The sequence below is a fragment of the Neoarius graeffei genome, chromosome 5 (assembly GCF_027579695.1).
Source record: "Neoarius graeffei isolate fNeoGra1 chromosome 5, fNeoGra1.pri, whole genome shotgun sequence".
NCBI classification, from domain to species: domain Eukaryota; kingdom Metazoa; phylum Chordata; class Actinopteri; order Siluriformes; family Ariidae; genus Neoarius; species Neoarius graeffei.
In genome coordinates, this window is record NC_083573.1 from 23,254,644 (window position 1) to 23,276,458 (window position 21,815).

General features: G+C 42.0%; 1 protein-coding gene across 1 annotated transcript in view; it reads left to right on the forward strand.

Moving 5' to 3' along the window:
* The window catches only part of LOC132886222 (dynein axonemal heavy chain 5-like), a 768,703-nt gene that overhangs the window by 16,658 nt on the left and 730,230 nt on the right, over nt 1-21,815 (forward strand). The window contains exons 5-19 of the mRNA XM_060920790.1: nt 4,515-4,733; nt 5,249-5,386; nt 5,477-5,653; nt 5,753-5,866; nt 6,026-6,133; nt 7,336-7,458; nt 7,592-7,807; nt 8,025-8,051; nt 10,865-10,972; nt 11,063-11,148; nt 11,667-11,988; nt 12,145-12,351; nt 13,460-13,631; nt 21,028-21,173; nt 21,483-21,657. Coding sequence (XP_060776773.1) covers nt 4,515-4,733; nt 5,249-5,386; nt 5,477-5,653; nt 5,753-5,866; nt 6,026-6,133; nt 7,336-7,458; nt 7,592-7,807; nt 8,025-8,051; nt 10,865-10,972; nt 11,063-11,148; nt 11,667-11,988; nt 12,145-12,351; nt 13,460-13,631; nt 21,028-21,173; nt 21,483-21,657 — 2,338 coding nt within the window. The remainder of the gene's footprint in view (nt 1-4,514; nt 4,734-5,248; nt 5,387-5,476; nt 5,654-5,752; nt 5,867-6,025; nt 6,134-7,335; nt 7,459-7,591; nt 7,808-8,024; nt 8,052-10,864; nt 10,973-11,062; nt 11,149-11,666; nt 11,989-12,144; nt 12,352-13,459; nt 13,632-21,027; nt 21,174-21,482; nt 21,658-21,815) is intronic.

Consider the following 21,815-nt stretch of genomic DNA (forward strand, 5'->3'; position numbering starts at 1 on the left):
GGTCATTGTGCGGACCCATCTTCGTTAGGGTGAAGTGGGGAGGGTCCGCGGCGGTGATGATGGTGGACCCCGCCGACGCGAGCAGGTGGCGGAATGCCTGGTGATCTTCCTGCTGTGCCAGCACCAGGGCTTCGAACCGTTGTTCTTGCTCCTTCCGGAGGGTGACCTCTGTTGGGCCGAGGCGAGGGCATGGACCAGGTCCTTGAAGGGGGAGGACTCCATGAGGCTGTCTCCTTCTGCGCTCCATCCCAGGTTTCGGTACCACTGTAGAACCAGAGCAGGTGGGTGGAGCACAGAAGCACGGCAGGCCAGAACTGAGTCCTCAGAAACTTTTATTTTCGGTTATATAGGTGGCTTTTTAGCTCATTCACTCTCTCACACATGCACACACATGCATTCAGGTCGGGAGAGAGCTCCCTTTCTCTGCTCTCTCTCTCCTTTTCTAGGGCATGGTCACTGGGGAAGACACACAAACACAGGTTAACTCACATCAGGTGCAGTGATTCTGCCACTTACCTTCCCTGACTCCGCCCTCCATTCACAGACCGACGCTTGACCACACCCCCGCTGCCACAGTGTTGTTGACCTTTTTTTATGTACAGTAAACTCGAAACAATGTTTGAACGAAAATAAATGAGTTCATGCAACTCAAAAAGGAAAGGACAGGAATTTTCCATTTGAGTAAAGCTGAATGATTCTGATTTAAAGATTCAGAAGTAAAAAAAAAAGTCATGTAGCCCACCCCCTTTTTTCCTTTTTCTTTCTTTCTTTGTTTCTTTTTTTATTTTAATAATTCCAACAAATTACAAAAAAAAAAAAATCAAAGAAACTCATTTGGGAAAGAAACATAATTTTCTTATTTTCTTTTTGACTAAACTGGACAAATTACTTTTCAGACTATATTTTTGGTCACATTAATTGCGGTAAAGTGCCAGTTAACAAACAAAGGTGACTCAAATAGGAACTCAACATAACTGGTACATTTTCTGTTTTAGTAAACTGAGCAAATTGCTTTTCAGACTATATTTTTGGATGTGGAATTATTGGCACCCCTTGTAAAGATTAGTAAAAAGTGTTTGAAAAAATCCAACTTTTGGTGAAGTCACTTCATTTCACAGTGGGGAAAAAAAGAGAAATTCATTTGAGGATAGTAAACACTAGTACAAATCGATTTAACCCCCAATAGTTTGTACAATTCATGTAGTGTGCATGACATATAAAAGTAGTGCCCTGGCCAGACAAGATTTCTTTCAGAATCCCAACTCGGGAGAGAATGTGGAAGAGTGCCTCTGTAACACTATGTGCAGAAATATTGCGGAGCGGCACTGCTTCCAGGTACTGATTAACACAAAGTGATACCTGTGCGCAGATTGATTTAATGAGCCGATCTGAGATCCACACTAATTCTTTCAAAGGGGAACTCATTTAAAGGTAATGGGTGCAATGGCATGTTTGGCGTGGCTGCTGGATTTACCAGCTGGCATTTGCAACAAACCACACACCACCTGTGGACATTGGCACAAATCTCTGCCCAATAGAAATGAGCCATGAAATGATTTAATGTTTTGTCCTGACCTAGATGCCCAGCCATGGGATTATGATGAGCCGCATGGAATAAAAGTTCCCTACGGCTCTTTGGGACCAACAACTGTGTTGTCTCTTCTTGAGTCTGAGTGTCCTGCATCACTTGATTATAGCCTATCCTTAATAATACAAAAATATGGAAAGGAAAGCACAACACTGATGGTCGAACCCTCCAGACTAATTGCTTTCATTTGATCAAAAGCATGTTTCAGAGACTCGTCACATGTCTGTGCCAATGGAAAATCCCCTGATGGATTCCCCAGAGCAAGAGGAGGGGTGGGCCATACTGCAGTGGGTCAGCTGCTGCCAAGAAAAGCATCACCAGTGTTTCCACGGACTGGCATACGGCAAACTCGGCCACCCATTTGCGTTCATGCAACAGCTCTGGGACACCTGCCAATGGTGGCTGCTGGCAGGTGTCCCAGAGCTGTTGCAGGAACGCAAATGGGTGGCCGACTTTCCCCCTCTCCATGTCTTCATGACATGGAGCTGACACGGACGGCCCTCAGACCGCCTCCCCAGCCAATGTTGCCCCAGGATTCCCCTGTGACGTGCTAATGCAGGACCCATCCACTACTAACTGGTTTTTATTATTGTTTTAAACCCCAGCCAGTCTGTTCCCAGGATAAGTGAGGCTCAGACTAACCGTCACCTCCACACTGCTTTTCTCCCTGGAAATGAATAGTGGCAGGCATTAGTGGATATTTGTGAACATCCCACCTCACCTTCACCAATTGTGCATTTCCCAGTGCCCCGCACTGAATCAGGCTTTGATGCATGGAGGTCTGATTACAACCAGAATCCACCAAAGCCTGATGTGTACCCCCTTGAATACTCACAGAGCCTCAGTACATTCCTGTTCAATTTGGGGAAGCCTGCAGTGCATCAGGTATGTGAATCAGAATCTCCACCCCTTTGTGTTGATCCCAGGAAATCCCAGCCTTCCTGCTGTGCTGGTATTCCTGCCCAGAGTTTCTCCAGAATTTAGTGGGTGTGGATGGGTTCACTTATGGAGAGAGAGAGAGAGAGAGAGAGAGGTGGTGAGCTGTAGTACAGACACAGAAGGAGAAAGGGGTGAAGAGACACAAGGACAGACATGAGTGCAGGGGGTGGGTATTAGGGGAATTGGCCCCTGTCTCCATGGGGCTGGGGTAGGGAAGGGGGAAGGAGAGAGAAAGGAAGAGAAGCTACGGGAGATGCTACTCCAGGAAACACCGTTAGGTGGTCCTCTGCCAGCCGGACCGCCTCCTCCAGTAACACTGGATCCATGTCAATTTCTTGTGCAGTAGCTCTCTGATGAATTGCGCCAGTGTCACTCAATCGATGATGGCCTCAACATCATACTCACCTGCCAGCAGCCACCATTGGCAGGTGTCCCGGAGCTGTTGCATGAACGCAATGGGTGGCCGACTTTGCCGTATTCCAGTCTGCGGAAGCCCTGGTGATGCTTTTCTTGGCAGCAGCTGACCCACTTCAGTATGGCCCGCTTCAGGTTGGGGTACTCCAGCATGCTGGTGGCTATGAGCTGCCAAGCCGTGAGCTGGGCTTCCAGCAACAGGAGTGGCAGCAGGCGAGCCACCCACTGTGAGGTCAGCCACAAGCTCGCCTCTGCAACACGCTTCAACAGCTCAGTGAAGGATTTTGGGTTGTCCTGCGGCCCCGTCTTCACCAGTTGGGCCAGCACACTGGCTGCGGGAATGACCGCTGGAGCACCCATTGACTTGGACCAAGCCCCAGATCATCTGCCTGGGCATCAAGCAGAGCCTGGAAGCACTGCCGTTGCTCGAAGAACAGCACAACGAGTTCTTGGTGCTGGCACTGGAGGTCTTTGGTGAGTGTCTGGAGGAGCTCTCTGGTTCGGACTCCATAGTGGCATTCTGTTCCTCAGTCCTGGATTTTGACACCAGTGTAACAATTCCTTGAGGTGGTATAATGAGGAACTAGAGACAGGTGCTACAATCCAAGATGCGCTTTTATTTTTAATGCTTACTTTTCAGTGATTACTCCTATATATGCGCGCGCGCGCGCACACACACACACACACACACACACACACACACGATGAAGCTATCTCTTGTTACTGGATATCAGAAAGACCCACAGAGCCACACGTGTAACTCGCCACATGTTACCAACCACCCCTCACTGCCACACTCAGTTAATTGGGACATCATGAATTACAGCTTATAAGTTCCTACAAATGCAAATCAACTCAAAAATTTACAATTTAAATGGGAAACATGCTTCAGTTACATTGCATTCACTATAATTTCCAGGGGTGGCACATGTATTTTTGTTGAAAATAATTATTTCTTGTTGAGGGATTTGTTTTTCTCTGAATAAATTTGTTTCAATTAAAGCTTGGATTTTTCACCAAATGGTGGATTTTTTTTCTCACCCTTTTTATTCATCTTCACAATTATTGGCCACCCTTGTAGAGGGCTCTGCTGATATTCTTCGTCATTTTCTTTTATTTTTGAAATTTTTTTATTTACTTTTGTTATGTAATTTGTTACATAAGGGACATTGTTTCCATTTTGTAATTGAATAAACTAAATAATTATCATTTTTAGGCTATATTTTGGACACATATGCCATCTTTGTAATTTTCATTTCTTTTTCTTTTTATATTTGTGACATTTTATTTTTAAACTGTGTAACTAAAGCACTAAGTAACAAGTGAAGACTCATCACAGATGGAAAAGGGATACGATTTTTCATTTAGTATTTGAATAAATTGAACATTTTTTTAAATATAAACTATACTTTTTAGAAACACATTGATCTTGAAGGTAATTTACTTTTCTTTTGGACCATTTGAAACTTTGTCATAAAAGCACCAGAAAATGAAACAAGGCAGCTCAAATGAGCATTTTTTTTCATAAACTTTACAGAATGTTCTTTTGAAATTGCACAATGCTCTTGGTTAGGATGTGAACTTCAACATGATGGACACAACCAGAGTGGGTTTGCTGAAGAGTGTGGAACAGCTGTTCTCCAAGATCTTCATCCCCACATTGAGGAACATGACCCATGGCTGGGGCGAGCTGTCCAGCCCTCAGGCTCATTCGGTTAAACAGGATTTTATCAGCTCTCTAGAGAGCTTTGTCTCAGTGCTCACTGGGGCACAGGAGAGCCTGGTGGAGAAGGTGATGCATACACACACCTGCACCCATTATTCTGAAATCAGTCCACTTTCTTCTGTGGAAAATATTTGAAATGTGAAAGACTGGAATCTATATATAAGGTTGTTTTCATATGGCTTTCAGCCCCATATATTTCCGTACTGAAAAATATTGATGCAGCTGGTAGCTCAGGGAAAAAACACACACACACACACACACACACACACATGTTTGTCTCACTATCCTTGTGAGGAACTTCCATTGACATAATTATTAATGCAGTTAATTAACGCTGTGCCTGCACCTAAACCTCACCCTCATCTTAACCTCAGTAATGAAATGGAAACTTTTTGTCTCTTTTTTTATTTAATTTTTTGTTAAACAACAACTATTTTGTTTACCATCTATTTGGGGACATTTGATCCTCAGTAGTATCTAAAAACATAATTCACTGTGAACATGAACAGTGGAAATGTGAAAAAAGGTCTTTGGTAAAAGTCACATTTGTAGTTAAGTGCCTTTTTTTCCTCATCTCCCAGGTGAACCTCAAAGAGTGTGACACCTTTGATCTGAAAACCCTTAAAGGCCCCTCAGACTACACAGCAGTGGCCCACAGCACTGAAGCTATGGAGAAGATTGAAGCCTGTATGAAGATCTGGATCGAGCAGATCGAGCTGGTAAAAGAAATGAGGAAATGAATGTGAGCAGCGCATTGACTGGTCACAGATGCTCTAATTCATAATAATGTTCTTGTTCATGTTCATAAGGTTCTCGCAGAACGTGACCAGCTGAGGAAGGTGACTGATGATCTGGGTCCTCGAGATGAGCTGGACTACTGGAAGAAGCGCATGTTTCGCTTTAACTACCTTCTGGACCAGCTTAAGAACCCCAGCGTCAAAGCTGTGCTGGGTGTCCTCATGATGGCCAAGTCCAAACTCATCAAGGTGATAATTCTCCAAAGCTCATTGGAGAAAAGTTGTCTATTCCTGGTAGATAATTAAAGCGCCCACTCACAGGATGCCTTTATTGGTTTGCTCTCCCAGGATTGGAAGGAACTGGACATCAGAATCACAGATTCAGCAAATGAAGCCAAGGACAATGTGAAGTATCTCTACACACTTGAGAGGTTCTATGACCCCCTCTACAACAGTGACCCTGTAAGACAAAGAATAATGTTACACAACCATTTAACTACCCAAAAAGCTTTCTTCCTAAAGGACTGGTGCTTTCTTATACATGCTATTATCTCTTATACTGATAATAATTATACTTGTGATAAACTCTGATACTTCATACATATTTGTTTCTTAAAACAGGTGTCAATGGTGGAGGCCATTCCTGGGCTCATAAATGCAATCCGGATGATTCACAGCACCTCCCGTTATGACAACATCTCAGAGAAGATCACAACTCTTTTTCTTAAAGTAAGAGAAAGAGATGGACAATTCTTCTTGTCACATTTTGTATTACTTTTTAGATCCATCAGGTAGTCAAAATATAGAACATCCCTAATACTGTACAAAATCAGTGATTTAAAAATAAGATTCCATGAAATAATGACGGGCGGCACGGTGGTGTAGTGGTTAGCGCTGTCGCCTCACAGCAAGAAGGTCCGGGTTCGAGCCCCGTGGCCGGCGAGGGCCTTTCTGTGCGGAGTTTTCATGTTCTCCCCGTGCCCGCGTGGGTTTCCTCCGGGTGCTCCGGTTTCCCCCACAGTCCAAAGACATGCAGGTTAGGTTAACTGGTGACTCTAAATTGACCATAGGTGTGAATGTGAATGGTTGTCTGTGTCTATGTGTCAGCCCTGTGATGACCTGGCAACTTGTTCAGGGTGTACCCTGCCTTTCGCCCGTAGTCAGCTGGGATAGGCTCCAGCTTGCCTGCAACCCTGTAGAAGGATAAAGCGGCTAGAGATAATGAGATGAGATGAAGATTAAAATACACCTTCTGTTGTCATGAATCTTAGTGTGTGCTGCAGTTCCAAGTGCAACGAACACTACTTGACTTTGTTTTTGTTCTCCATGTGCTTTTGTTTATATTATGACCATATTTCACTTTTTTTAGCACCAGTCCTCTCCCTGCTCCTCCTATCAGTGGTTTGTTTCCCGAATATGTGCACCTATCTCATGTTCAGACCTTCCTTAATCCTGTTGTTTCTATTCCTCTTTGCAAAGTCTTGCCAATTGCATTGTGGATTTCTGAGTGTTGTTTCTTGTCTATTGTTTTCTGACTAGTGCCTGTGTTACCATGCTTAAAATTTGGACTATCCTTTTTAATGATATATCTGTGTTTTAACCCACACTATGAAATTATCCTTAGATAACCCATATGTTACCCAAAATAAACACGGAGTCTATGCGCTCTGCCTCCAAGCATGTTACACAAGTCCATCTCACCCAAGAGTTGTGTAAATGGAGATTTTTGGGCTGTACCAATGTTAGCTTCATAGCTGATCAACTACATTTGGAGTACAAAAGCATTGCTGGACCATTCTTTACTTACCAAATTTTATTTTGAATATTTAAACCAGAAAATACTCTGGTCTACCAAATTATCTGGATAAACTGTTTATTTTTTTGCACAAATGATTCTAATACTCAGGCTAATCCTAACCTGTTATTTTCAGGTCACAAATCAGATGATAACAGCCTGCAAGGCCTACATCACTAACAACGGTTCTGCAACAATATGGGACCAACCTCAGGATGTGGTAGCAGAGAAGCTCCGAGCTGCCATTAGTTTAAACCAGGTAACAGAATTTTACATGATGGATTTACTTGTGGTGATGAATGCCATTTACTACTTCTTTAACCAGTGCATTTTAAAACATGTAACTAGTTGTTGATATTTAATTCTTATGAAAGCATTAATTTGTTTATCAGGAATACCAGAAATATTTCCACAAGACCAAGCATAACCTGGAGCAGAGTACATCAGAGCGACAGTTTGACTTCAGCGAGATGTACATATTTGGCAGGTTTAACAATTTCCAGAGACGCCTGAACAAAATACTAACCATGTTCAGCACCATCAACACCTACTCAGCCCTTCAGGACTCTAAAATTGAGGGTTTGGAAACAATGGCGACCAGATTTCAGGTTTGTCCATTGAAAATTATTGCAATATTTGATTGGCATTAAATTACAAGTCTGAATAAAAATGTATTTTTATTAATTTAATGCATTTTAAGATATTTAATTATTTCTGGGTTCAAACAGCATTACCCATAATTGCATGAGATCTTTTTTTTTTTTAGAGCATTTCAAGCTGGTGGCTAACCTTAAAATTTGTTGCTTTACTCCTGCTAATGGACAGAGTGCAGAAATGCAAGAAAAATGGGACGCAACCTGAGGAAAAAAGTATTTTCTGTAGTGCACATCTCATGCTGTTTCTAATGCATGTCCTTACATGGTGTAACCAAGATCACTCAGAGTCAAATGTGTCCTTTTTACCTGAGAAGTCTGAGCTCACTACTGTATTTTTTATATAACAAAAGAGGACAATTTCCGTGGAGACCGTTATATCACCCTTAAGCTATTAACATTCATCTTATCTTCCCATCACAATGCAGAGATCATTCACCTTTTTAATTTTTGGAAAAGTGTTGCAGAGGTGTCTTGAAAGGCAGTGAACAGTGTGTTCAGTGAATAATTGAACAAACTCTGATTAAGAAATAGTGTGATCTGTTCCTTGTAAAAGCTTGCAGTCTGTAACGGACTATGAATATTTTATAGTGAGTTGCCATCCTGAGCAATTAAATAGGGCTAGATAATCTAGTATACAGTTTAACTTTGTGAGAATCAATACCCTAATTTACCCAGAACATGAGATAATGTTAGACTACATGCACTAACATGCTAATAAATAATGAAACATATTCAATTATATGAATAGTAATGATATGAATAGCCTAAATGAATAGTATGGGAGGAATTGAAACTTTCTTCTTGTCTCAGATGTCATACATTAGTGAAGACTTGCTTGGTGTCTACATTTCAATTCTTTTCTCTTTGCAATAGAACTAAAATGTTAATGTGGTGAATAAAAACTTGTAAACACATTTAGCATTTTGCGAACTAATCTGTGGCAAATACGTCTTATTTGTTTTCCAAAGGCACAACTGTCACTAAACGAGGGGTTCCAAAACTTTTTGAGTTAATGACACCAAATGGACATTCTGAATTTTCTGCGACCCCAAGCCAAGACCGCCTGACTTTTTTTTTTTAATTCCAAATGTATGACATAATACTAACGTTTGACCATTTTATTATGTCAGTAACATGCAGTATACATGTCTAACATATTCATAAGTGAACAAAACACCCTGCAGTGACTTCCCAGTTTAGTGGGGAGTGTTGTGTTGCCATAGGAAAATCCACACTAAGATAGTGTGATATAGTGTGAAGAAGTGTTTATACTTGACACTTGATTTTGCTTGTGTGTGTTCATGTGTATCTTAAGTATATCCAGAACATTTTAAAAGTGACATTCACTGAATGGCACATCACAGCCAAAATACCCCTCTTCATCAGAGTTTTTAATTGGAAATGTGAGATGTTGAGTGATTGTAAGCACAGTCATGTTAAACACACTGCCATGCTTCATCGCTCTTACAATTTTGTGCTGTCGTCATGATTGTTGTCATGGGCTGTGTCAAATCGAATTGAAAATTGTGGGGGAAAAAATAGGAATAGCACAAAAAGTCATACTGTAATGAATTTGTACTCGACAGTGGTCTTGAATAGTACATAAGTACATAATTTGTCTTTTTTTTTGCTGAACTAAACCAGTGTCAAGATAGTGAAAAGGGCTAAAATAGTACATTTAATTTAAATGTTGCTTATCTAAATATGATTCCCAGTCGCATTTCAAAATATTAGCACACAAAATCCATCTTCAATATTTCCAATATTAATTTGTGATTTTTGTAAGTCAATGAAACAAAAGATGATTTGTAATGAAACAAAAGATGGGATTGTGAGTTTCTCTCACAACCCCATTTGTAAGCCCCATTTTGTAAACCATTTTTAATTTGTAAACCCCATTTGTAAACCCACATGGGGTTGCAACCCCTAGTTTTGAAGCCCCTTGCAAACTTTGTAAACTTTGCAAACTTTCTCTATGCAAACTTTGGGTAAAGTTTAACAAAAGAAATAAGAATGGACACTTAAAAATTAAAAGGATCTTTAATTCCAGTCTTTTAGTGTTCAAAACAATTGGGCTTAAATGGTAATATTTTTGGCATTCAAAAATATTCTCTCAGGAATTTAACTTGTACAATATTTGGAATGATCATGTAAATGACTGCAATTTATTAATGACGTCTTTATTTATTATACCTTCATTATTTAACAACCTATAAAATAGCACTTGATCCAGCACATGCTATTATTTTAGGATATAGAATATAACAGTTAATTCTATGCAGAATATAATGTAGCTATACTAAAGAGAAGAATAAATGGAGGACATGAAACTGTATGTGATGTACAATCATGCATTTAACTTACTATTTTGACTTGTCAAATTAATTTAAAAAGTGTGTTATGATTTTAGAATGTAGTTAATTAAAAAGGTCATAAATTTATGTTACATGTTAGTTACATTAGCCTTCTAGGTCTAGTGCAGAACTATAACTTGTTTGGACCCCAAACATGTCTTAGCTGTTCAGAAAATTTGTGTATATATAATTTGTCCGGGGCGGCACGGTGGTGTAGTGGTTAGCGCTGTCGCCTCACAGCAAGAAGGTCCTGGGTTCGAGCCCCGGGGCCGGCGAGGGCCTTTCTGTGTGGAGTTTGCATGTTCTCCCCGTGTCCGCGTGGGTTTCCTCCGGGTGCTCCGGTTTCCCCCACAGTCCAAAGACATGCAGGTTAGGTTAACTGGTGACTCTAAATTGACTGTAGGTGTGAATGGTTGTCTGTGTCTATGTGTCAGCCCTGTGATGACCTGGCGACTTGTCCAGGGTGTACCCCGCCTTTCGCCCGTGGTCAGCTGGGATAGGCTCCAGCTTGCCTGCGACCCTGTAGAAGGATAAAGCGGCTAGAGATAATGACATGAGATAATTTGTCCAATCATATCTTTAAAATTTTGCTATTTATGCCAATGGCAGTTGACAGAAGCCAAATTTATTTACTACCCAAGTGTTTTTTATCCAGAATATCGTGCTGACGATGAAAAATAAGCAATACAATTTCCTAGACCAGAGGAGGACTGATTTTGATCAGGACTATGAGGAGTTTTGTAGACAGACCACCCAGCTGCATGTAAGTAGATCATTAAGGAGTACTTATAGAAAACATTTTATCACAGCAGTTTGTGAATGAAATGTTTAAATTGAGACCATTTGGTTTCAGAATCAACTCAAGATGTTCATGGACAACACATTTAACAAAATTCAAAGTACTGAGAGAGCCTTGAATGTTCTGAAGAAATTTGAAAGGTGAGATATCATCATTGTGTATAGTGTGAAAATATTCACAATTATCATTCAAATTATTTTTATGCTGTTTTGATTGGCTGAGCGAAGTGCAAATAACTGCCTATGGTCTGCTCATGCACATTATGATCGAAAGCCATTCTGCTGGAACTAATGGTCTGCCTTCAGCATTGGCAAATAATTACTTGCTTGCTCGCCACTAACAAATCATGATATTTTGTTCAACCTTGTCCAATAATTGCTTATTATTTCCCAGAATATCCACAGTTTTACTCTGGTACCTTGTGGTATCTATGGTCATCAATCTCTAAACCATGATACTGTCAGATTTTCATTTAGTAGTAGTAAACTGTAGTAGTATTAAAACTGTCATACGGTATTATATTAACTATTGTATAACTTTTGCACATCTACTTTAGCCAGTTTAGTCAGTGGAAGACACTGAAATGAAATTGCATTGTTCTTCTCAACCAGTAAAAAACCTTATCCAGCTTGGCTAACATTCTGATTTTGTTGCCCAGACTGGGCATTCCAGACCTGGGATTCAGTGAAAAGTACCAGAGGGTCCTGCAGAACTATGGCCGTGACATTGAGATGGTGTCACTCATCTACAGCAAGCAGAAGATGGAGCCACCCATCAGCCGAAGCCTCCCTCCCATTGCGGGGTCAATCCTCTGGGCTCGGCATCTATATCGGAGAATTCAGGAACCCATGGAGCTCTTTCAGCAGCACACAGGCATCCTTGATACAGCTGAGGCCAAAGGCGTCATACGCAGTTACAATCGTATGGCCAAATTGCTGGTGGAGTTTGAGGTGCTTTATCACCAAGGCTGGATGGAGCAGGTTAGATTTACTGTTATGACAGCAGTCCATATGAATGAAATGCTGACGTGTTACATTCAGCAACATTCCTTTTTATTTACAACCATGAATCATGCATTGCTTTTTTTGCTTCACTACTCTTACATGAAATCAAAGCACATGATTGTTGTTTTCTAGGTTGAGCTGGTTAAAGTGGGCCTGCAGGCCTCTCTGCTGGTCAAGTGTGCAGAAAGCCAGGAGTTGTATGTGAACTTTGACCCCCAGATCTTGACCCAGATCCGTGAGACACACTGCATGAGCCAGATGGGGCTGGAGATCCCGCCATTCGCCACCATTTTACAGCAGAGACAGGATGTCCTGAAAAAGAATTACGACAGACTTGAGGTGGGGGGCAGGGTATAGTTTGTGTGATACTGTGGGGGCTGGGTATGCTTAGCTAGTGTTTTGAGATCTGCCAACATTAATACATTTTGTGTAGGGACTCTGAATTTTAACATCAGAGTATGCTGCTATGAGTTATCATTCAAAAATGCACAAAAGAGCAGTCGTCTTTTTGGCTCCAGTGAAAACAGCAGATGAGCCAATTGACACACAAATTAAGAATGATTGACAGTTGTACAGGTGTTTTGAACACTGATTTTATCTGACAATCTGGAAGCCCAGCCTGTTTCTTCTCATTTTACATTAGTGATCGCTTGTCATCTCTCAAATAAAGAGGTGCTGAGGTAGCGCTCTTGCTTTCTCTCAAGCTAATTGGAGAATGTTTTGGGTTCATTCATGTACAATAAACTTTCCCAGTCTAGTGTATAAAATTAACAAGTATATAATTAAAATTGCGTAGTCAAAATAGAGATTTTGACTGTTTTGAGATTTTTTTTGTTAGCATCTTTTTTAAAAATTAACTCCTTTTAACTATGTACTGTACATAATAATAATAATTATCTCATTATCTCTAGCCGCTTTATCCTGTTCTACAGGGTCGTAGGCAAGCTGGAGCCTATCCCAGCTGACTATGGGCGAAAGGCGGGGTACACCATGGACAAGTCGCCAGGTCATCACAGGGCTGACACATAGACACAGATGACCATTCACACTCACATTCACACCTACGGTCAATTTAGAGTCACCAGTTAACCTAACCTGCATGTCTTTGGACTGTGGGGGAAACCGGAGCACCCGGAGGAAACCCACGCGGACACGGGGAGAACATGCAAACGCCACACAGAAAGGCCCTCGTCAGCCACAGGGCTCGAACCCGGACCTTCTTGCTGTGAGGTGACAGAGCTAACCACTACACCACCGTGCCACCCTAATAATAATAATGAACAGCACAGTCAAGCCTATTGAACTAGAAACTGGTTTGTGTGTGTGGTTTTAAAGTAACCACCAGGTTCACAGCTCACCAAATTAGATAATCTTTCTTCCATGTTTATGTAGTAACAAGCCAGGATGGATTTTTCTAGCTAACTGGTGTGTCTATTTGCATTCTTAGATGGTACTATCTGAGAACTCCAGAGTGAGGGCAAAGATCCAGCCTGCTTTCGAGCAGCTGCTCACACCGCATGTGGCCAAAGTGGATGAGGCCATCCAGCCAGGCCTGACCTCACTCAACTGGGCCTCACTGAACATCAACAAATACCTTGACAGTATCACCACTGCACTAGGTAATTGTGAGATGAGTTTTGTGAGACATGTCTTACTACTAAATCTGTGTTTCATACTGCTGTGGTGTGATGGCTGTATTCAGACATTGTTTTATTTAACATATCACCTGCATGTCCAACATATTTCTTCTACATGTATTGCATGCCCAATATATTTCTCCCACATATTCCATACATGTCCTAATGCATATAGTCTCTTCTATCTGTTCCACATACTGTCTGCTCAGTATGTTCTTTATGTCCTCTACGTTGTCCCGACATAGTCCAATATACAGCTATGTCCCTGACATATTCCCCATGTGTCTGATACAGTGGTGCTTGAAAGTTTGTGAACCCTTTAGAATTTTCTATATTTCTGCATAAATATGACCTAAAATATCATCAGATTTTCACAAGTCCTAAAAGTAGATAAAGAGAACCCAGTTAAACAAATGAGACAAGAATATTATACTTGGTCATTTATTTATTGAGGAAAATGATCCAATATTACATATCTGTGAATGTAAAAGTAATGTGAACCTCAAGGATTAGCAGTTAATTTGACGATGAAATTAGAGTTAGGTGTTTTCAATCAATGGGACGACAATCAGGTGTGAGAGGGCACCCTGTTTTATTTAAAGAACAGGGATCTATCAAAGTCTGTTCTTCACAACACGTTTGTGGAAGTGTATCATGGCACAAACAAAGGAGATTTCTGAGGACCTCAGAAAAAGCATTGTTGATGCTCATCAGGCTGGAAAAGGTTACAAAACCATCTCTAAAGAGTTTGGACTCCACCAATCCACAGTCAGACAGACTGTGTACAAATGGAGGAAATTCAAGACCATTGTTACTCTCCCCAGGAGTGGGCGACCAACAAAGATCACTCCAAGAGCAAGGCATGTAATACTCGACGAGGTCACAAAGGACCCCAGGATAATTTCTAAGCAACTGAAGGCCTCTCTCACATTGGCTAATGTTAATGTTCATGAGTCCACCATCAGGAGGACACTGAACAACAATGGTGTGCATGGCAGGGTTGCAAGGAGAAAGCCACTGCTCTCCAAAAAGAACATTGCTGCTTGTCTGCAGTTTGCTAAAGATCACGTGGACAAGCCAGAAGGCTATTGGAAAAATATTTTGTGGGCAGATGAGACCAAAATAGAACTTTTTGGTTTAAATGAGAAGCATTATGTTTGGAGAAAGGAAAACACTGCAGTCCAGCATAAGAACCTTATCCCATCTGTGAAACATGGTGGTGGTAGTATCATGGTTTGGGCCTGTTTTGCTGCATCTGGGCTAAGACGGCTTGCCTTCATTGATGGAACAATGAATTCTGAATTATACCAGCAAATTCTAAAGGAAAATGTCAGGACATCTGTCCATGAACTGAATCTCAAGAGAAGGTGGGTCATGCAGCAAGACAATGACCCTTAGCACACAAGTCATTCTACCAAGGAATGGTTAAAGAAGAATAAAGTTAATGTTTTGGAATGGCCAAGTCAAAGTCCTGACCTTAATCCAATCAAAATGTTGTGGAAGGACCTGAAGCGAGCAGTTCATGTGAGAAAACCCACCAACATCCCAGAATTGAAGCTGTTCTGTATGGAGGAATGGGCTAAAATTCCTCCAAGCCAGTGTGCAGGACTGATCAACAGTTACCGGAAATGTTTAGTTGCAGTTATTCCTGCACAAGGGGGTCACACCAGATACTGAAAGCAAAGGTTCACATACTTTTGCCACTCACAGATATGTAATATTGGATCATTTTCCTCAATAAATAAATGACCACGTATAATATTTTTGTCTCATTTGTTTAACTGGGTTCTCTTTATCTACTTTTAGGACTTGTGTGAAAACCTGATGATGTTTTAGGTCATATTTATGCAGAAATATAGAAAATTCTAAAGGGTTCACAAACTTTCAAGCACCACTGTATATGTCCCCTACATATTCCCTTTATGTTAATATACTGTTACCAGCCACTTAGGGACACCTGAACATCACCTGTTTTCAACTGTCCATTTTTGGTGAGTCTGTGCCTCAGATGCCTGTTCTTGGCTAATAGGAATGGAACCTAATGTGCTCTTCTGTTGTTGTAGACCATCCACCTCAAAGTTTGATGTGTTCTGAGGTTTGAGATGCACATTTTTGCTCACTACAGTTGTAAGGAGTGGTTATTTGTTTTACTGCAGACTGGAGACAAATCAGGCTAGCCATTCTCCTCTGACCTCTCATCAACAAGATGTTTCTTCCTGCAGACCTGCCATTCACTGGATGTCTTTTGTTTTCTGTTTAAACTGTAGAGACTGTTGTGCATGAAAATCCCCTGATATTAGCAGTTTCTGAAATACTCACACATGGGTTTCCGATATACAGCTCCCTCTGAAAGTATTGTAACAGCAAGGTCAATTCTTTTGTTTTTGATTTACACTGAAGACATTTGGGTTTGAGATCAAAAGATGAATATGAAATGATGGATTAGAATTTCAGTTTTCTTGATATTTGCATCTAGATGTCTTATCAATTTGTAACTTTGTTTGAACCCACTTGTTTTTTAAGTGATCAAAAATATTGGAACGTGACTGACAGATGTTTTGTGGTGTGCCCTGTTAGATTGATTGATTAAACAATCTAATCAATTAAGCATTGGTGTCAGTGAGGAGAATGGAGATGTCATGTGGAGGAACACACTCAAAGATGGAGTGAAGTAGATTGTAGAAGGTGTCCTTCTCCTGGTCGTCTGCAACATTGGTTGGAGCATCAGTAATGGTGGTGATCTTTCCGTAGTGGTGGAGAAAGTGAGCAGTGAGCAGGCGGTCATTCACAGCCTCCCAGCTAATCAGGGAGCGGCATGCAGTCCTGGGTAGGGACAGTGCTACTCTGCCATGTCCTCTCCCGCTGAGTGGTCCACTTCAGAGGTCCACATGGTTGCCAGCTAAAACTCATCACTATCAGTCCAGCGAACCTTGCCGAGATGGGCAAAGATGATGTTGTAGATGGAGACCTCACGAGATAGAAAGGGGGGGCTACACCAGTATGGAGAAGGCTGAGGATGTTCCAAGATGTGATGTGGATCCATGAGTCATAGTCCGTAGTTGAGAGCCAAGGGTTGATTCCGTTGAAGGTCAGTCAGGTTATCTCTAGTATTTGTAGTAACAGGGAAGGGTTCTTCTGGCCGGGGTGTTAACCTGACACAGACTAGCCAGGTGGTGGGGCTGCCACCTTAATGCCCAGCCATGAGGTATCCTGGCCCACTGTCATTGACTGGGGTAAGATTGGACTACTCTTAGTCCAATTCCCTTTGACCTGTCTGACCTGTCTGGCTTTGTCTGGCTTGGGTGGCCCAACCAGGAGTGATAGCATAGCTCTCTGGATCATCAAGACACACAAGGCCCTCCACCACAGCAAGATGGTAGTCCGTGGAGGGCTGTGTATACAATGGTGCTTGAAAGTTTGTGAACCCTTTAGAATTTTCTATATTTCTGCATAAATATGGCCTAAAACATCATCAGATTTTCACACAAGTCCTAAAAGTAGATAAAGAGAACCCAGTTAAACAAATGAGACAAAAATATTATACTTGGTAATTTGTTTATTGAGGAAAATGATCCAAGGCTCCAGCGCTTGGTTAGCAATGGAAGGCTAACCCTCCTGGTTATATTGTTTGCAAATGTTCAGTCTCTGGAAAATAAAATGGACAAACTCCACGCTCGGATTTCCATGCAGAAGGACATTCAGGATTGCTCCATATTGTGTTTCTGGGAAACCTGGCTGGGGCACCCAATGAGGCAATAACACCAGATGGCTATAGCCATCTGTCTTCAGAGAGGACTGATGTGCTGTGGAAAGCAGCAAGACTCGCGGAGGAGGAACAGCCACCCTCGTCAAACAATCCTGGTGTACCGACTGTAAGATCATCATCTCAAAATCTTATGAAAATGTGGAATATCTGACTTTGAAGCTAAGACCATTTTATCTGCCCAGAGAACTTCAATGCATCATTGTGAGTGTCGTGTATATCCCCCCTCTGCCAAGGAGGAGGCTGCACTGAAGGAGCTACATGACATGATCAATGAGCATGAAAACATGTATCCTGACGCTGCTGTCATTATTCTGGGAGATTTTAACCATTGCAATCTCCTGAAAAACATGCCTAAACTGCATCAGTTTGTAACTTTCCCCACCAGGGGAAATAAAACACTGGATCACTGCTACAGCAACATCAGAAACACCTTCTCAGCTGAACCAAAACCCATTTTGGAAAGTCTGACCACCTAGCAATCTGGCTCAAACCAGTTTATAACAAAAGGCTCAAGACAAAACCAGTCACAGTCAGAACCGCTAACACCTGGACTGAAGGTGCACAGGCTAGCCTGCAGAGCTGCTTAGAGGCCACAGACTGGAGCACTTTCAAAGAGGCCACTAATGACCTCTATGAATACACAGAGACTGTGAGCAACTACATCAGCCGGTGCACTTATGTGCACCTCCCAGGACTGTGCGTATGTTCCCCAACCAAAAACCCTGGTTTAATGGGGACATAAAACAGAAAATCAGGAAGCAGCGGGAGACCTTCAAGTCAGATCAAGCGGAGTATAAGAGAGCCCAGTACGAGCTGCAGACATCCATCAGAGCAGCAAAAAGGGCTCGCTCCCAAAAACTTGAAAGCTACTACCTCAACCACAACACATGCAGTATGTGGCAGTCTGTCACAAACTATAGGAGAACCACAGCAACCACAGACCCCTGAGATGCCACCCTGCCAGACAGCCTTAACACCTTCTACGACAGGTTCGACAGGCTGAATACGGAGACGCCCTCAAAAGCCCCCTGTGACCCTACGGACACTGTCTTTCAGGTGACACACACACACACAGGTCCTGAAGGCTCTGAAGAAGGTGAACCCCCACAAGGCTGTGGGACCTGACGGAGTCCCTCCCAAAGTTCTGAAGGCCTGTGGGGAACAACTAGCTGGTGTGTATGCTGACATCTTCAACTTGTCATTATCCCAGGCTGTAGTCCCCCATATTTTCAAATCTTCCACAATCATACCAGTCCCCAAAAGACCAGACATATCCACCCTAAATGACTTCAGGACAATAGCACTCACATCAGTCGCCATGAAGTGCCTAGAAAGACTAGTCCTCACACACATCAACCACATGGTCCCGGACACTGTCGACCCCCTTCAGTTTGCCTACTGCCCCAATCAGTCAGTGGACGACGCACCACACTCTGCAACACCTGGAAAGCAGCAGAACATATGCCAGGATGCTCTTCCTGGACTACAGTTCTGCCTTCAATACCATCCGCCCAGGCAAGCTGATCGAGAAGCTTACAGACCTTGGCGTCCCAACTCCCACCTGCAACTGGATTCTGGACTTCCTGACAGAAAGACCACAGGTGGTGAGAATGGGAGGACAGGTGTCTGCTGAGCTCACAGTCAGCACAGGATCTCCACAGGGCTGCTGCCTTAGCCCCAAACTCTTCACCCTGTACACCCATGACTGTGTCTCCACCCAGGACAACACCTTCATCATCAAATATGCTGATGACACCACTATCCTGGGGCTCATCAAGGGGGGAGATGAGTCAGGGTACAGGACCCTGGTAAACAACATTCTTGTCTACGGAAAGGAGAACAACCTTATCCTCAACACAGACAAGACCAAAGAAATAATACTGGACTTTAGGAAGAATCCTCCCCCTCTACAGCCTCTCATCATCAAAGGGACTGAGGTGGAGAGGGCCGACAGCTACAGATTCCTGGGACAGCAGGTTATATCTGACCTGAGCTGGACTCTTAACACCACAGCCACAGTGAAAAAAGCCCAGCAAAGGCTTTATTTCATTAGGCTGCTCAGGAAAGCTGGTCTGAACCATCGCCCTCTCACCCTCTCTACAGAGGACTGATAGAGAGCATCCTCACCGCAGGCATCACCGTCTGGTATGGTAACACCACACAGGCTCTGCAAAGAGTCATAAAGACTGCGGAGAGGATCATAGGAACAAAACTTTCTTCCATGGACTATGTATGTGCAGTGCTGTCGGAAAAGAGCAGAGGGAATCGTCAGAGACTCACTCCACCCAGCTCACTCTCTGCTCAGACACAAACACTGCACATACAACCTGAGACACAGCAGATCGGACAGCATCATCACTCATAGAGCACGGTTCTTCAACAGCTTCTTCCCTGCCACAGTCAGACTGATGGCAAAACAAAATTATTGAACAAGCGTAACAATAACCATTACTACCTCACTTCACTTGTCATATGCAATATGTGATATACTATTATTTGTGAAACAGGATTATGCGGAGAGGATCATAGGGACAAAAGTTTCTTCCATGGACTATGTATGTGCAGTGCTGTCGGAAAAGAGCAGAGGGAATCGCCAGAGACTCACTCCACCCAGGATTATACCCTTTGATAAATGTGCAATATTTTAACTGTGCAATATCCCCACATAACTTTCATTCCCCTCCCAAAATGTGCAATATTTCCATATAATTTTCCCTCTTTTAATAATCCAGGAACAGCACTCAGGACTAGCCTTTTATTTTATTAATGTTATTTAACATTTGCCCTCTCCTTCTGTTTAATACTTGTATTTAAAATTGAGCATGTAACCCTTTTTTTCCTCCTCCCGCCCCAACATATTGTATAGTGTTTCTATATTTTCATCATAGTGTTTGTATTTTCTAATCTGTTGACTGAGAGAGCCCTGCACAAACATTTCAATGTGTCTGAACTGTTGGTTTATGCACAAATGGCAAATAAAAAACCTTGACCTTGACCTACAGGCACTGCTGAAAAGTGGAGTTCCCGATGAATGAGTGTAAAATGTGTTCGTAAATAATTGTCCACAATTATTTATTTTTTTAAAGAAAATTAAAAATAAGCACTGGATAAAAACCCATCTATCTTATTTCAATAAAGATACAAATTTCGTTGTGTGGTGGTCAAGTGTTTGTGAGATACGTTGCTTTGCGCTTACAATCGGGTACCCTGTGGTGGTACAAATACATCGTTTGTACATACGGACGTCATATAGTTGCAAAAGCCATCAAAAATCAAGTCAATATATTACCATATTTTCTTAAGGATGGAGCTTCCCTCCGTGCACTTCACATTTGGGGTCACCCCTATTACAGGTGTTATATAAGTCTCAAATATATATATTTTCCATATTTCCACTACATGTCCCCTACATATCAAACGCCTATCTACAGGACAGTTCATCACCAATGTGTGCCCATTGTTTATCATGTACATCTGCTGTGTGCCCTACATATGCCCTATATATATTGTTCAGAAATTTGTTAAATATCTGCTACCATATGTGTCTGATACAGTTCTGTCTGATCATTGTCCTCTACATGTCTGATATATGTTTTCTCTGACTATGTCCAGGAGACTTGGAGCTGCTCCTCGATCGGGCAAACGATCTAGTGCAGTTCAGGATTGATGCCGTACTGCAGGAGATGAGCGAAATCACGCTGTGTGCACTGCCTGACGATGAGCCTGTCACATGTGAGGAATTTGTACAAACCACCAAGGTGCGTCTGTGACAATTACACAAATTTATATGTATTAAAATCAGGACTGCCCTACCAAGATAGTTCCTCATTTATTAAAAGCTCATTCAGTTCTTTGCCAATTATTTCTCAAACACCATTGCAATTCCTTTCACTCATACTTTTGAATGTTGCATGTTGAATGTTTGAATGTTGCATGGGTGAAATATTTTTTTAAAATCAAATAAATATTAGAATTATGATTCAGCATGTTCTACATATTTTGTTCATAGTGTTGTAGGTTTTAACTGATAAAGGTGGGTATGTGGTTGTGTTTTTGTATTGGCACAGGAGCTTTGCATTAAAGGAGTCCAGCTACTGCACAGAAAGAGTTCTGTGGTAGAGGAGTCAGCCAATGAGCTGATAAACATGCTGCTGGAATTTGAGCAGAAAAGTGAAGAGGAGGAGCAGAAGGGCGTAGACAAGAACAGACCTGAGGGCAAAGAGGGATCTGCAGACAGTGATGGTGAGAGAGTGAATCACTGAGATTCATTGAAATGAACTTTGTATGATGTAAAAAAAAGAGGAAATGAATATGAGAAATGTTACTATTGCATTCAGACTGAAAGTCAAAATGCAGTGAGAGAAGTTTTAAATCCAAAACAAAATGGAACAGATGATGTA